The 13,334-nt window shown below is 38.5% G+C and overlaps 1 protein-coding gene across 8 annotated transcripts in view; it reads left to right on the plus strand.

Moving 5' to 3' along the window:
- SPDL1 (spindle apparatus coiled-coil protein 1) overlaps positions 1–8,243 on the plus strand; it is a 33,940-nt gene extending 25,697 nt beyond the window's left edge. For 6 of the 8 annotated variants that reach the window (XM_055554424.1, XM_055554423.1, XM_055554421.1 and 3 more), the window contains exons 9-11: positions 487–590; positions 1,339–1,526; positions 4,827–6,512. In XM_055554424.1, the coding sequence (XP_055410399.1) occupies positions 487–590; positions 1,339–1,526; positions 4,827–5,368 (834 nt within the window). In that variant the 3' untranslated portion in view covers positions 5,369–6,512. Of the gene's footprint in view, positions 1–486; positions 591–1,338; positions 1,527–4,826; positions 6,513–7,568 lie in introns of those variants that run through there. The other 2 variants (XM_055554426.1, XM_055554425.1) reach the window with 2 other exon arrangements.
- The last annotated feature ends 5,091 nt before the right edge of the window (positions 8,244–13,334 follow it).

A 13,334-nucleotide genomic window follows, 5' to 3' on the forward strand; every position in this document is an offset into this window, starting at 1 on the left:
GAGCGGGCACCAAAAATAACTATACGGATTTCCACTCTTTTTCATATTTTTGTTATTTATGGCTGTTTTATAAGGCTGGAATTAAGGCTTTGGGATTGGGATGAAAACTGACCTTTTCCAGTCCTGTGGCCACTGCTGAGTTTTGCAGATTTGCTGGCATATTGAGTGCAGCACTTTCCCAGTGAGTATTTGTTTCTTCCATATTAAAAGCCAGGAGAGAGGAACCAGAGGGAGGACACAGGTGTGATTAGGAGCATAGGCTGTGGAGACAGAGCTGTGTTCAGGTTCTCTCTTGTCAGTCTACTTGCCTGTAGTATTGTGAGCCAGTTCCCTCATCTGTAACAGAGGAGTGCTCCTCCTATACCTGCTTCAGAAAGGGAGTGAGTTACGTGGATGTGATAAGCATTCAGTAATGGTAACTGATATTAATAAACCTATGCCAACCTAAATTATTATCTAAGTAGTAAGAATTTTTGTTTTCTTTAGAGTCTGTATGAAAGTATGGAATCTAAGCCTTCAGCCAACTCTGTTGCTCTGGAAGATGACACCTATTACACAGATTTACTTCAAATAAAGCTGGACAACTTAAAGTAAGTGTTGGATGCTTAGAAAGACAGAGACTCTGTTCACTTGCTTGTAATAAGTGGTAGTAGCTTTGTCTTTACATTGCCAAAGATATAATTATTACTGGTTATTGAAGAAAAATACTTTAAATGAATAATTAAATGTTTTTAGTGTTTTGTTTTTCTTAAAGCCCTTCAATTAGCAAATATAAAGAACTTTAGAAAATGTTCTTATAACCTAATTTTTTTAAGAATAAATATCATGTAATTTAAAACTTAAAGGAGTTTATTTATACATGTGTAAATGTGGAAAGTATGCCCCTCTTTGTCCATTTCCTTTGAAAAATGCATGAGTTTTTTTATTTGAAACTGCTATTGTTAAATCTTATTTTGCTTATTCTTTCTTTGTTACTAAAAAACACCAGGGAAATATGTTTTACTAAGAGTTAAAATATATAATATAGTAAACAATTGGTGGGCTTTCCAGGTGGGTCAGTGGTAAAGAATGTGCCTGCCAATGCAGGAGATGCAAGAAATGTGGGTTTGATCCCTGGATAGGGAAGATCCTCTGGAGAAGAAAATGGCAACCCACTCCAGTATTCTTGCCTGGGGAATCCCATGGGCAGAGGAGCCTGACAGGCTACAGTCCATGGGGTTACAAGAGAGTTGGACACAACTTAGCAACTAAACAAATAGTTTGTACTAAAAACTATGTATTTCATGTGCTATGTTAATAGTCCTTGGTTCTCTCTCTTTTTTTTTTAAATTAATGTAGCAAAGAAAGTGAAAGCATCAAAGGTGAATTGTCCATCCAGCGGATGAAAGCACTACTTGAGAGCCAGCGGGCTCTGGATATTGAGCGGAAACTTTTTTTAAATGAAAGGCACCTCCAGCTTTCCCAAAGTGAAAATATGAAACTGAGAGCTAAATTAGATGAGCTAAAACTGAAGTATGAACCTGAAGGTATGAATGTATCATATATTTTGTCTTTTATATCATGAGAAGCTCTGAGAAATCATATCAATTTTTTTTCTTTCTACAGCTTTATGGAAACCTCATTACAAACTAATTGGTGACTTTGTATCTATATTTAATAAAATAAATGTATTGCTACAGAATTTGTAGGAAAGAGAACTGTGTATTGGATGTGCATGAATAAAATGAGTATTCCTTAACATTTGAGCCTTTTCCATTTAAGATTGCAGCATCTTATGTAATACCAAAGAGTTCAGTTTTGTTGAGGTAACTGATGTTTAAGAGCTATATTCAGTTCAGTTGCTCAGTCGTGTCTGACTCTTTGCAACCCCATGAATCGCAGCACGCCAGGCCTCCCTGTCCATCACCAACTCCCAGAGTTCACTCAGACTCACGTCCATCAAATCGGTGATGCCATCCAGCCATCTCATCCTCTGTCGTCCCCTTCTCTTCCTGCCCCCAATCCCTCCCAGCATCAGAGTCTTTTCCAATGAGTCAACTCTTTGCAAAAGCTATATTAGTTAATAGTAACTGTTCATAGAAAACCTAAAATAATGGAGTCTAAGAATGTGATGGTTCTTAGGCCAAAAAAAGTTCTGTTACATGTTCTAGGTTATAGACTTTCAGCCATTTTTGCCCCTACACCGTTCACATGCCTACAACTCTCTCTTCATCATCATTTCAGGGACAGGAGTGATTCTCAACAATAGGGGGCAGATTGTCAGCAATAATAAGGTTTCTTTATAGTTTAAAAAGGCTTCTCTTTCTCTCATCTTTTTCCCCTTCTCTGATTAATAGAGTCCTGATTAAGAGTTATCCACTTCAAATTTCAAAGGTCTGCTGAACTAAGCAGTGCAAGCAGGAGGAAGTATAGTGAATATTGATGATGTGGATTTCAAAGAAGCAGTGCAAGAGAAAGGAAAATAATGATTTAAAAACAACAGTGTAGAGCAGGAACACCAGCCCCACAGTCAACTGTGGTTTCTCCAACTTAATTAATATTTTGATTCTGAAAATGAAAGAATGTTAGTTTTGGAAAACAGAAAAAGTATTAGAATGATTATTCTGTGACTGTATATCTAGACCTGCATAGGAGATGGAATGATGTTATGTTAATCCTTATAACACACTACTGAGTGTTCACTCAATTAGTGCTTTTAATTCCATTTTATAAATTACAAAAACATAGATTGTGTTTTAGATTAAGTGTAAAAGCAAATAGCAGTTACCACAGTGCTTTCTACTTAGCTGATCAGTAAATGATTATTATTATTCAAGCTTAAAAAAAAGTAAGAAAACAATGCTCAGAGAGGTTAAGTACTTTTCCAAGGTCACTCAGCTGCTGAGTGTTGTTAGCACTAGGATTTGTACCTGGATTGCTTGACTCTTATGCACTATATCCTTCCTAATTTCCATGCTGAAACCCCATGCAACTTTTATAATAACCCTCAGTTCAGTCAATCAGATCAGTCGCTCAGTCGTGCCCAACTCTTTGCAACCCCATGGACTGCAGCACGCCAGGCCTCCCTGTCCATCACCAACTCGTGGAGTTTACTCAAACTCATGTCCATTGAGTCAGTGATGCCATCCAACCATCTCATCCTCTGTCGTCCCCTTCTTGTGCCATCAATCTTTCTCAGCATCAGGGTCTTTTCAAATGAGTCAGTTCTTTACATCAAGTGGCCAAAGTATTGGAGTTTCAGCTTCAGCATCAGTCCTTCCAATGAATATTCAGGACTAATTTCCTTTAGGATGGACTGGTTGGATCTCCTTGCAGTCCAAGGGACTCTCAAGAGTCTTCTCCAACACCACAGTTCAAATGCATCAATTCTTAAGTGCTCAGCTTTCTTTATAGTCCAACTCTCACATGCATACATGACTACTGGAAAAACCGTAGCTTTGACGAGACGGATGTTTGTTGGCAAAGTAATGTCTCTGCTTTTTAATAAGTTGTCAAGGTTTGTCATAGCTTTTCTTCCAAGGAGCAAGCATCTTTTACATGGCTACAGTCACCATCTGCAGTGATTTTGGAGCCCAAAGTCTGACACTGTTTCTACTGTTTCCCCATCTATTTGCCATGAAGTAATGGGACAAGATGCCATGATCTTAGTTTTCTGAATGTTGAGTTTTAAGCCAATGTTTTCACTCTCCTCTTTCACTGTCATCAAGAGGCTCTTTAGTTCTTGCTTTCTGCCATAAGGGTGGTGTCATCTGCATATCTGAGGTTATTGATATTTCTCCCGGCAATCTTGATTCCAGCTTGTGCTTCATCCAGCCCAGCATATCTTATGAGGTACTCTGCATATAAGTTAAATAAGTGGAGTGACAATATACAGCCTTGACATACTCCTTTTCCTATTTGGAACCAGTCTGTTGTTCCATGTCCAGTTCTAACTGCTGCTTCTTGACCTGCATACAGATTTCTCAAGAGGCTGGTCAGGTATTCCCTTGTCTTTAAGAATTTTCCAGAGTTTGTTGTGATCCACACAGTCAAAGGCTTTGGCATAGTCAATAAAGCAGAAGTAGATATTTTTCTGGAATTCTCTTGCTTTTTCTTGATCCAGCGGATGTTGGCAATTTGATCTATGGTTCATCTGCCTTTTCTAAATCCAGGTTGAACATCTGGAAGTTCATAGTTCACATACTATTGAAGCCTGGCTTGGAGAATTTTGAGCATTACTTTGCTAGCATGTGAGATGAGTGTAATTGTGAGGTAGTTTGAGCATTCTTTGGCATTGCCTTTCTTTGGGATTGAAATGAAAACTGACCTTTTACAGTCCTGTAGCCACTGCTGAGTTTTCCAAATTTGCTGGCATAATGAGTGCAGCACTTTCACAGCATCATCTTTTAGGATTCAAAATAGCTCAACTGGAATTCCATCACCTCCACTAGCTTTGTTCATAGTGATGCTTCCTAAGGCCCACTTGACTTCTCATTCCAGGTTGTCTGGCTCTAGGTGAGTGATCACACCATTGTGATTATCTGGGTCATGAAGATCTTTTTTGTATGCCTAGAAGAGAACATTTAAGTGTTTATTCCTACAGTCAAATATATTGAGGTCCCAAGGAAAAATTTATAGGCAGATAACCTTGCAAAGATATAGTTAATGGAATCCATAAAAAAGAAAGAATTAAAGACAGTGTATTTCAGTAAGGAGATGAATAGTTTTTAAAGAAACAGGCATGGAAAACAAAGGAAAACAAATACATTTATAGCTAGTTCTACCTTACGTTGATTGTATCTTTGACATATTGACTAAATGCATTTTTTAATTGTTTTTATTCTCAGAGAAAATTGAAGTGCCTGTACTCAAAAAGAGACGTGAGGTCCTGCCTGTGGGTAGAAGCGCCCCTCATGGTGCTTGCGCCACCAGTGCCGCTGGGGAAGAGGATCACAGACGACCCCCATGGGAAGCGCGGGCACAATCCTGTTCTAACGGTTTGGAAGATAACAACTCGCAGCTAGAAAAGCCAGTTTCTGTAAGCACATCAGGAGTCATTCTCCCTCCTTACAAAAATCTGTCCATGGATATTCAGCCAAGAAAGGAAAAGAAGTGTGTGAAACTTATAGGAGTTCCAGCTGACTCGGAAGCCTTAAGTGAAAGAAGCAGAAACACCCCTAACTCTCCCAGGTCAGTGTCGTCTCTCCTGCAAGGCAGCGAGCAGCCCTCTCCATCTTGTCTCTATCGCTGCATGAACTGTGCTGTCTGTTTCTTAATCTATTTTCTTAGTATTGTATGCAGTATAATTCCCCAGTTTCATCTACCTACCTTCCAATTTTCTAAAACTTTAAGAAAGACTAAGATGATTGCAAGGGGAAAAGACTCCTGAATAAGGGAATTATTTTAAACAGTAGCACTTTTCTCTGTCACAAGTCTAGTACATCTCTGAATGTTTTGTTGTTTTGAATAAATGTAGTTATTTTTTTCCTGGTTCAGGAGTGACCTGAAAGAAAAATTACCTTACCTCCTAAAAGGGCTTTCCAATTAGTATTTCAGCCTTCCAAAAAACTCTCAGGTGAAATTTTTTTATGGCTTTTGAAATTGTTTATTCTAAGCCTTCAAGCATGTGCTTTAATACCTATTCTGACATTTTAAAATATCAAAGGTATTCGTTTTCAATTTACACCCAAACTTCAAAGCCTCTAGTTTTTGCATAATTGAGTTTGTGACTAAAAGAGGAGGTGTCAGACATACATGTCTGTAGGAATTAACATTTTTTAAAAAATTAAAATAATAGAGGCCAGAAAGACGGTAAGAGAAAGTGAGTGGAAGGGAACGGTAGGTCCAGTGACTGAGGTTAGGGTGGCGTAAAAGCACGTTCCTGATGTGTGTAGCAGGACCAAGGATGGGCAAAAAAGAAGCGAATGAGGAAAACAGAGAAGGCGAAAAAGGGTGATAAAGATGAAGGATGTCTTTATGCAGTGGAATGATAGTGGAATTAAAATAAATAGATATTTTAAAAATTAACCATGTTGGTATGAAAATAGTTAGCTTGGATTGTCGCTATGAAAGGAGATCTTTAAGGTGGTACTAGATCTTTAAGGTACTACATCAGTCTTAATGGAGACGTACAAAATAAGACATTTTACATTTTACTAAATGTAGTATTCAACAATGGAAGCATTTCAACAATATTGCAGTTTTTGTTAATTGGAGTAATGTATTACTCCATTTCTTGAATTTTTATGTAATAGCATTATAACCTATAAGTCACTTGAACTAAAAGCTTAATATTCTCAAGGAAAGGGGTACCTTTAAATGAATGCTACCTGACACACACACAGTTTCAACTAATTGTGAATTGAATTCAACAAGTTACGCTTGTGTATATGTGATTCATTGTGTATGTGTGCTTGACCATTGTATATTTCTGGAGGTGAATTTCCAGAACTGATCAATGCAAATCTTACTATCTATGTTGTCTTCATTTCTTCTTCTGCCTTTTTTTGCTTAATAAAAATTATTCAAGCAAATGTTCAGCTACTTGTTTGACTCAAATAGCATGTTGAAATTTTTTTGTCTTGCTGCTGCTGCTGCTACTGCTAAGTCGCTTCAGTCGTGTCCGACTCTGTGCGACCTCATAGATGGCAGCCCACCAGGCTCCACCGTCCCTGGGATTCTCCAGGCAAGAACACTGGAGTGGGTTGCCATTTCCTTCTCCAATGCATGAAAGTGAAAAGTGAAAGTGAAGTCGCTCAGTCGTGTCCGACTCTTAGCGACCCCATGGACTGCAACCCACCAGGCTCCTCCGTCCATGGGATTTTCCAGGCAAGAGTACTGGAGTGGGGTGCCATCACCTTCTCCTTAAACAAAAACAAAATAACAAAACATTTGTTTGTGTGTTTGTGTGTGTGTGTGTGTGTGTGTGTGTGAGTCTATCTGCTAACTTCAGATGTTTCCAGCCTTTTGTCCTCTGCATGATTATCCTATGATAATATTATAATAATAAACATGGCTTCTGTTAGGAGATTCACTGTTGCATGCTTTATAAATTTAATTGATGCTCTTGCTATAAAATATCTGTATAGGCCCTTTAAAATATTTCTTCATTGTTTATTTTTTCTTAAACTATTATTTTGCTAGTTGAAATTCGAGTTTTTTAATGGGATATTTAGATATACATGCAGCCCAGGATTCCTTGTTAGTTTTTATCTTGCATTTGCTTTTGTTGAGTCATGTTAACATTAATACAGTGCTCTAGCATTAAACATTTTTTGTTAGATATGTTTATCATGATAGGTATCATTATATTTTAATTCTTTATTTTAGACTGCCATGACTTTTTATCAGCCTTAAAGATATTTCTTTAGACATTTGAAAAATTAAGCCTACTGATAGAAAATATTTTTAGCAAGGCAGTGATTTAGTTTTTTTTAATTGTATTGGAGTCAACTGTAATTTTTTTTCTTAAATACCTTAAAAAAAAATCACCTTGTCTCATTAAGAGATCCATTATACTATAGGATTATTTCTTCTTTAATTTTTCCTGACCACATTTGAATTCAGAATGGATGCTTTAATGCCTGTAGGTTAGCTGCTGAATCAAGGCTTCAAAGAGAAGTTAAACAAGGGAAAGAAACTGCAAGCAAACGGGAAAAAGCAGCTTGTAAGAAATCATACCCTACTGTGTATGTGTCCTCCAAGTCAACTCCAGAGACCCAGTGCCCTCAGCAGTAAAGACTTTTCCTTTATGAGAATAAGGTACCACTTGCCCCAAAGATTGCTCTGAAGCTTAAAGATTGTCTTTATCTGAGGATACCTTCTTGCAGCCTATTTTCCTTCTACGCATTGTGCCAGGAACTGGTATTTTCATGCTTTGACCAAACATTTAAAATGTGATTGTGATTCTAACCAGGAGAGTTCCTTAAGTGATGAACTGTGAATCACAGTGAATAGACTATTAACTGAAGGAAAGTGTTGTTATAAATCTGTTGGATGCGTTGTATATAGATTATTAAAGTACCTTCAGAGCCATATATACTTGAAAAGAGAATACATTATTATATTTTCCAACATTTTTATGAATATAGTTTTTCACTATGTTGTGAAAATAGAAAACTTTGTTTAAAAATATATTGTAACTAGATTTTGTCAGTGTTTAAAGCATGTATGTTCATCTTTGTATTCATCTACATGATTTAAGTTTTGTTTCGATTACATGAAAAATACAATTTTGAAATTTAAAATAAAGCTGCTATAATTTATCTCCTTTTTGTTTTTTTATTCTGCATAGATTATAGTGTGTTATCAAAGAGAATAAAAGAACAAAAATGAAATCAGGGATTCTTAATTCCCTGGTACATATAATTTGTGTGTGTGTGTGTATATATATATATATATATATATATGCACACACACACAATATATATTTTCAATTCTAAACTTTCCAAATACAGGCTTTTTTCCTGTAAGTGATTATAGCCTGGTCTGTAACTTAATTTCATGTATACATTCAATGGTGTATTAGTCGAGAGAAGAGAGATTTATTTTAAGGAATTGCATTTTGCAAATGAGGCTGACAAGTCCAGAACCTACAGAGTAGCCTCTCAGGCAGTAGACCCAAAGAAGAGCTGATGTCACAGTTAAGTCCAAAAGCTGTCTGCTGCAAAAGTTGCCATTTTTCAGGGGAGGTTAGCCTTTTTTTTTAATCCAGGGCTTCAACTAATTACATGCATAGGCCCACCCACATTCCGGAGGGAAATCCGCTTTACTCAGAGGCCACAGATTTAAGTGTTAATCTTATCCAAAAGCACACACAGAAACATCTAGAATGATGTTTGACAACATTTCTAGGCTTCAACCAAATTAACACATCCTTAACCATTACGTTGGGTTAATTAGATAAGTCTATTGAAATATATTGTGTGCTTCCCTGGTAGCTCAGATGGTAAAGCGTCTGCCTACAATGCAGGAGACCCGGGTTCAATCCCTGGGTCGGGAAGATCCCCTGGAAAATGAAATGGCAACCCACTCCAGTATTCATGCCTGAAAAATCCCATCGACTGAGGAGCCTACATGGGCTACAGTCCATGGGGTCACATTGAAGTATATTAGGTAAAAGGAAATTGCCTCTCCCTTCTAAATAAATCAAATAATAAACTAATTTTAATTTGTCACAAAAAGTATAAAGAAGCTACAAGTTTCATATTAATAATATTTCTTATAAAAAGTAGCTGGAGGCACTAGAAAACAAATGATTTTAACCTGAGGATAATAATGAATGACCACCATATTCCTTGCATACTACAGAATATAGATCAGTTCATTCCAACACTGAGTTTTTGTCATGAGTTAGGTGCTAGTGGTACAAGAATAAGCCTTCAGAGCTCACAGTTTAATAGACCCACGTAGATGAATAGTGGTAGTTGGTGATATTACTAGTAATCATAGTTATATCTAACATTTGAATATATCTAATGTGCCAAGCACTTGTTTAAACCCTTTCACATATTACCACATTTAACCTTTCCAACATCTCTGTGAGCTAGATATTATACCATACTGATGCTCATTTTACAGATGAGGAAATCAAGGTATCAAAGAGGTTATTTGTCCAAAGTCACAGTTTAGTTCAGTCGCTCAGTCGAGTCCCACTCTGCAACTCCAAGAACTGCAGCACACCATGCCTCCCTGTCCATCACCAACTCCTGGAGCCCACCCAAACCCATGTCCATTGAGTCAGTGATGCCATCCAACCATCTCATCCTCTGTCGTCCCCTTCTTCTTCTGCCCTCAATCTTTACCAGCATCAGGGTCTTTTCAAATGAGTCAGCTCTTCACATCAGGTGGCCAAAGTATTGGAGTTTCAGCTTCAGCATCAGTCCTTCCAATGAACATTCAGGACTGATTTCCTTTAGGATGGACTGGTTGGATCTCCTTGCAGTCCAAGGGACTCTCAAGAGTCTTCAACACCATAGTTCAAAAGCATCAATTATTTGGCGCTCCAAGGTTACAAGTGTTAGTAAATCATGAGACAAGAGTTGTAGACATTGTACAAGTGTGTATAGAGCGCTATAGGAACCCAGAAGGAAAACAACAAACGGACTTGGGGCTTTTTTAATTTTCATCATTTCTAAACTGAGATGGCTTCAGAGGTTTCCTAAGCCACAGAGAATAGCATTACATGTGGAAGAAATTGCTGTTCAACCAATAGATGTATGAAACATCTTTAATTCAGCAAACTGAAGCCTGAAATGGCTGGGTATACAGGGCCTGTGAAGAAGACTGTAACTACACAGGATCTGAAGAGACGGCCAGGAGGAAAGCATGGCGAGCGCAAGCTAGGCAATCTGCTGCACAAACAAAGATCTGTAAACACAACGAGCACGTGTGTCTGAAGGTTGAAGAATAGAGATGACAAGAGAACCTTATCCATCCAGCTTCTGTCTTATCACCCACGGAGACTGAAACAATTCTGCTGAGTCTTGAGTCTTTTAGGAAAATGTTCTGAAAAATCGGCACACTAAATGACAAGAAAACTGAATAATCGATAGAAGCAAAGCAATTACTGAACACATTTAAAGGGTTGAATGCTCAATTTATTTTCTGTAAAGATACTCTAGGGGCATAATGGAAAACAAATTTAGAAAAAGATAAGAATGGAGGCTGAAAAAAGCTAGTTTGACCATTCTGTACACCAGGTAGGAAATACAAGTGTGAACAGTGGAAATGCAGAGTGGTGGTTGGAGTTGCAGTATAATTTAAAGAAGCAAAGTAGTGAAGAGTTGCTGGCAAAATAGGATGTGGTTCCCTGGGAGAAAGGAATATATCTGCTACATGTGGATTAGTTGTGCTGGTAACAGAAAATAGGGGTGGAAGGTATTTCAATTTTGATGAACACTTTTATTCAGTTCCCTGTGGGGTGTCCAAGTTGGAGTCAAGTGAAGTGTTTGTGTATGTCTGCATGATCGAAAATAATGTTTTCCAAACCTTCATTTTTATATAGAAAATGTGAAACTAAGATAACTATTAATAATATGCACTTTTTTCCTCATCATTAGTCAAAGGTGGCTTGAGGGTCAGATGTTTATAATCATAGCCCTGATTTATCGTTTTCACTGATTAGACATAATAAGCCCTGTGAATGGGCCTAGAACAAAGATGACAAAGTATGCTTTCTTGCCTCGAATAAAGTATCAGTGTATGTATGCATGCTAAGTTGCTTCAGTAGTGTCTGATTCTGCCACCCTATGGACTGTAGCCCACCAGGCTCTGTCCATGGGATTCTCCAGGCAAGAATACTGGAGTGGGTTGCCATGACCTCCTTCAGGGGATCTTCCCGGCCCAGGGATCAAACCTGCTTCTATCTCCTGCATTGGCAGGTGTATTCTTTACCACTAGCTCCACCAGGGGAGCTCCTAAGGTATTGGAAGGGTGCTAATGTTTATTGAGTTGCTAGGTAATTGGCCTGTGTTACGTCTCTCAATACTACCTAGTTTAGCATAATAGTTACTATTGTAGCATCTGTTATTAAACTGCTTGAGTTGAAATCTAAACTTATCCACATAAATGTTAGGCTTTAGCAAGTTTATGATTCAAAAAATGGTTTGTTTAGGTAATCCTTTAATTTTTTTTTTATAATTATTTAAAATATGTGGGGACTTCCCTGGTGACTCAGTGATAAATAACCTACCTGCCAATGCAAAAGACAGAGAAGCCTGGAAGGCTACATTTCATGGGGTCACAAAGAACTGGACACAACTTAGTGACTGAACAACAACTCTGGCTTCCCAGGTGGTGCTAGTCATAAAGAACCTGCCTGCAAATGCAGAAGACATAAGAGATGTGGCTTTGATCCCAGCGTCACGAAGATCCCCTGGAGGAGGGCATGGCAAACCATTCCAGTATTCTTGCCTGGGAAATCCCATGGACAGAGGTTCCTGGCGGGCTACAGTCCATGGGAGCACAAAAGAATTGGATACGACTTAGTGACTAATGGACTTCCCTGATGGCTGAGAGGGTAAAGTGTCTGCAATGCAGGAGACCTAGGTTCTACCCCTGGGTCGGGAAGATCCCCTGGAGAAGGAAATGGCAACCCACTCCAGTACTATTGCCTGGAAAATCCCATGGATGGAGGAGCCTGGTAGGCTACAATCCATGGGGTCACAAAGAGTCGGACACGACTGAGCGACTTCTCTTTCACTTTTCACTTTCATGCATTGGAGAAGGAAATGGCAACCCACTCCAGTATTCTTGCCTGGAGAATCTGAGGGACGGGGGAGCCTAGTGGGCTGCCTTCTATGGGGTCACACAGAGTCGGACAGGACTAAAGCGACTTAGCAGCAGCAGCAGCAGCTTCTATAACTTACCTCCTCCCACCAGGAACCATTTAAATTTCATGGTTTATTTTTCTCTCTCTCTCTCTTTTTTTTTTTTTTTTTTGTATTTCTACATAGCAGATGTAGATAGTAGGTAGATAGAATCTCCATTCTTTTTCTTAGATAAAATAGTGGGTGATTTCAGAGAAGACTTGTGGATAGGAAACAATAAAAGCCTGTCCCTCTACAAAATCTGACAATAAACTGGCAAGGATAGTCAGAACCAAATTTATATTCTGGGAAAAAAATCAAGGATTCACAGCAATAAAGTGAACAATTAATTAAGAAAAATCAGCTGAATCTGGGCATTCCAGGAAATCTCCGATGAAACACCAGGTGATCACTAAGCTAATGGAATGACGATTTCAGTGGCTAAACACAGCAAAGAACACAGACCTTACAAAATCAGTTCAGAAAAATCATTTAAAAAGTTGGACCAATGACTACAACAAGGAGCAACAACCAACTAGGGAGGGAGGAGAATCAGGTTTACAGCACGGTCACAGTATCGGTCTGTGTCCATGAGATATCCCAGGCAAGAATACTGGAGTGGTTTGCCACTTTTTTCTACAGGGGATCTTCCTGACTCAGGAAGTGGGTCAAAGAGATCGACTTCCAACAAAAATCACAAGACATGGAAGAAATAAGAATATGACCCATACATAGGAAAAATGAAATTAGTAACCATCCAGGAGGAAGCTCAGACATTGGACTTGCTAGATAAAAACTTATATCAACAATTTAAAATATGCTCAAAGAACTAATGAAAGGCATGCACAAAGATCTAAAGGACCGGCAATGCCAAATAGAAACTACCAACAAAGAGAGAAAATTATTTAAAGTATGTGTGTGTTAAGTCACTTCAGTCATGTGTGACTCTGGGCAGCCCTATGGACTGTAATCAGGCTCCTCAGTCCATGGGATTCTCCAGGCAAGAATCCTGGAATGGGTTGCTGTGCCCTCCAGGGGATCTTCCCA

The sequence above is a fragment of the Bubalus kerabau genome, chromosome 18 (genome assembly GCF_029407905.1).
Source record: "Bubalus kerabau isolate K-KA32 ecotype Philippines breed swamp buffalo chromosome 18, PCC_UOA_SB_1v2, whole genome shotgun sequence".
NCBI classification, from domain to species: domain Eukaryota; kingdom Metazoa; phylum Chordata; class Mammalia; order Artiodactyla; family Bovidae; genus Bubalus; species Bubalus kerabau.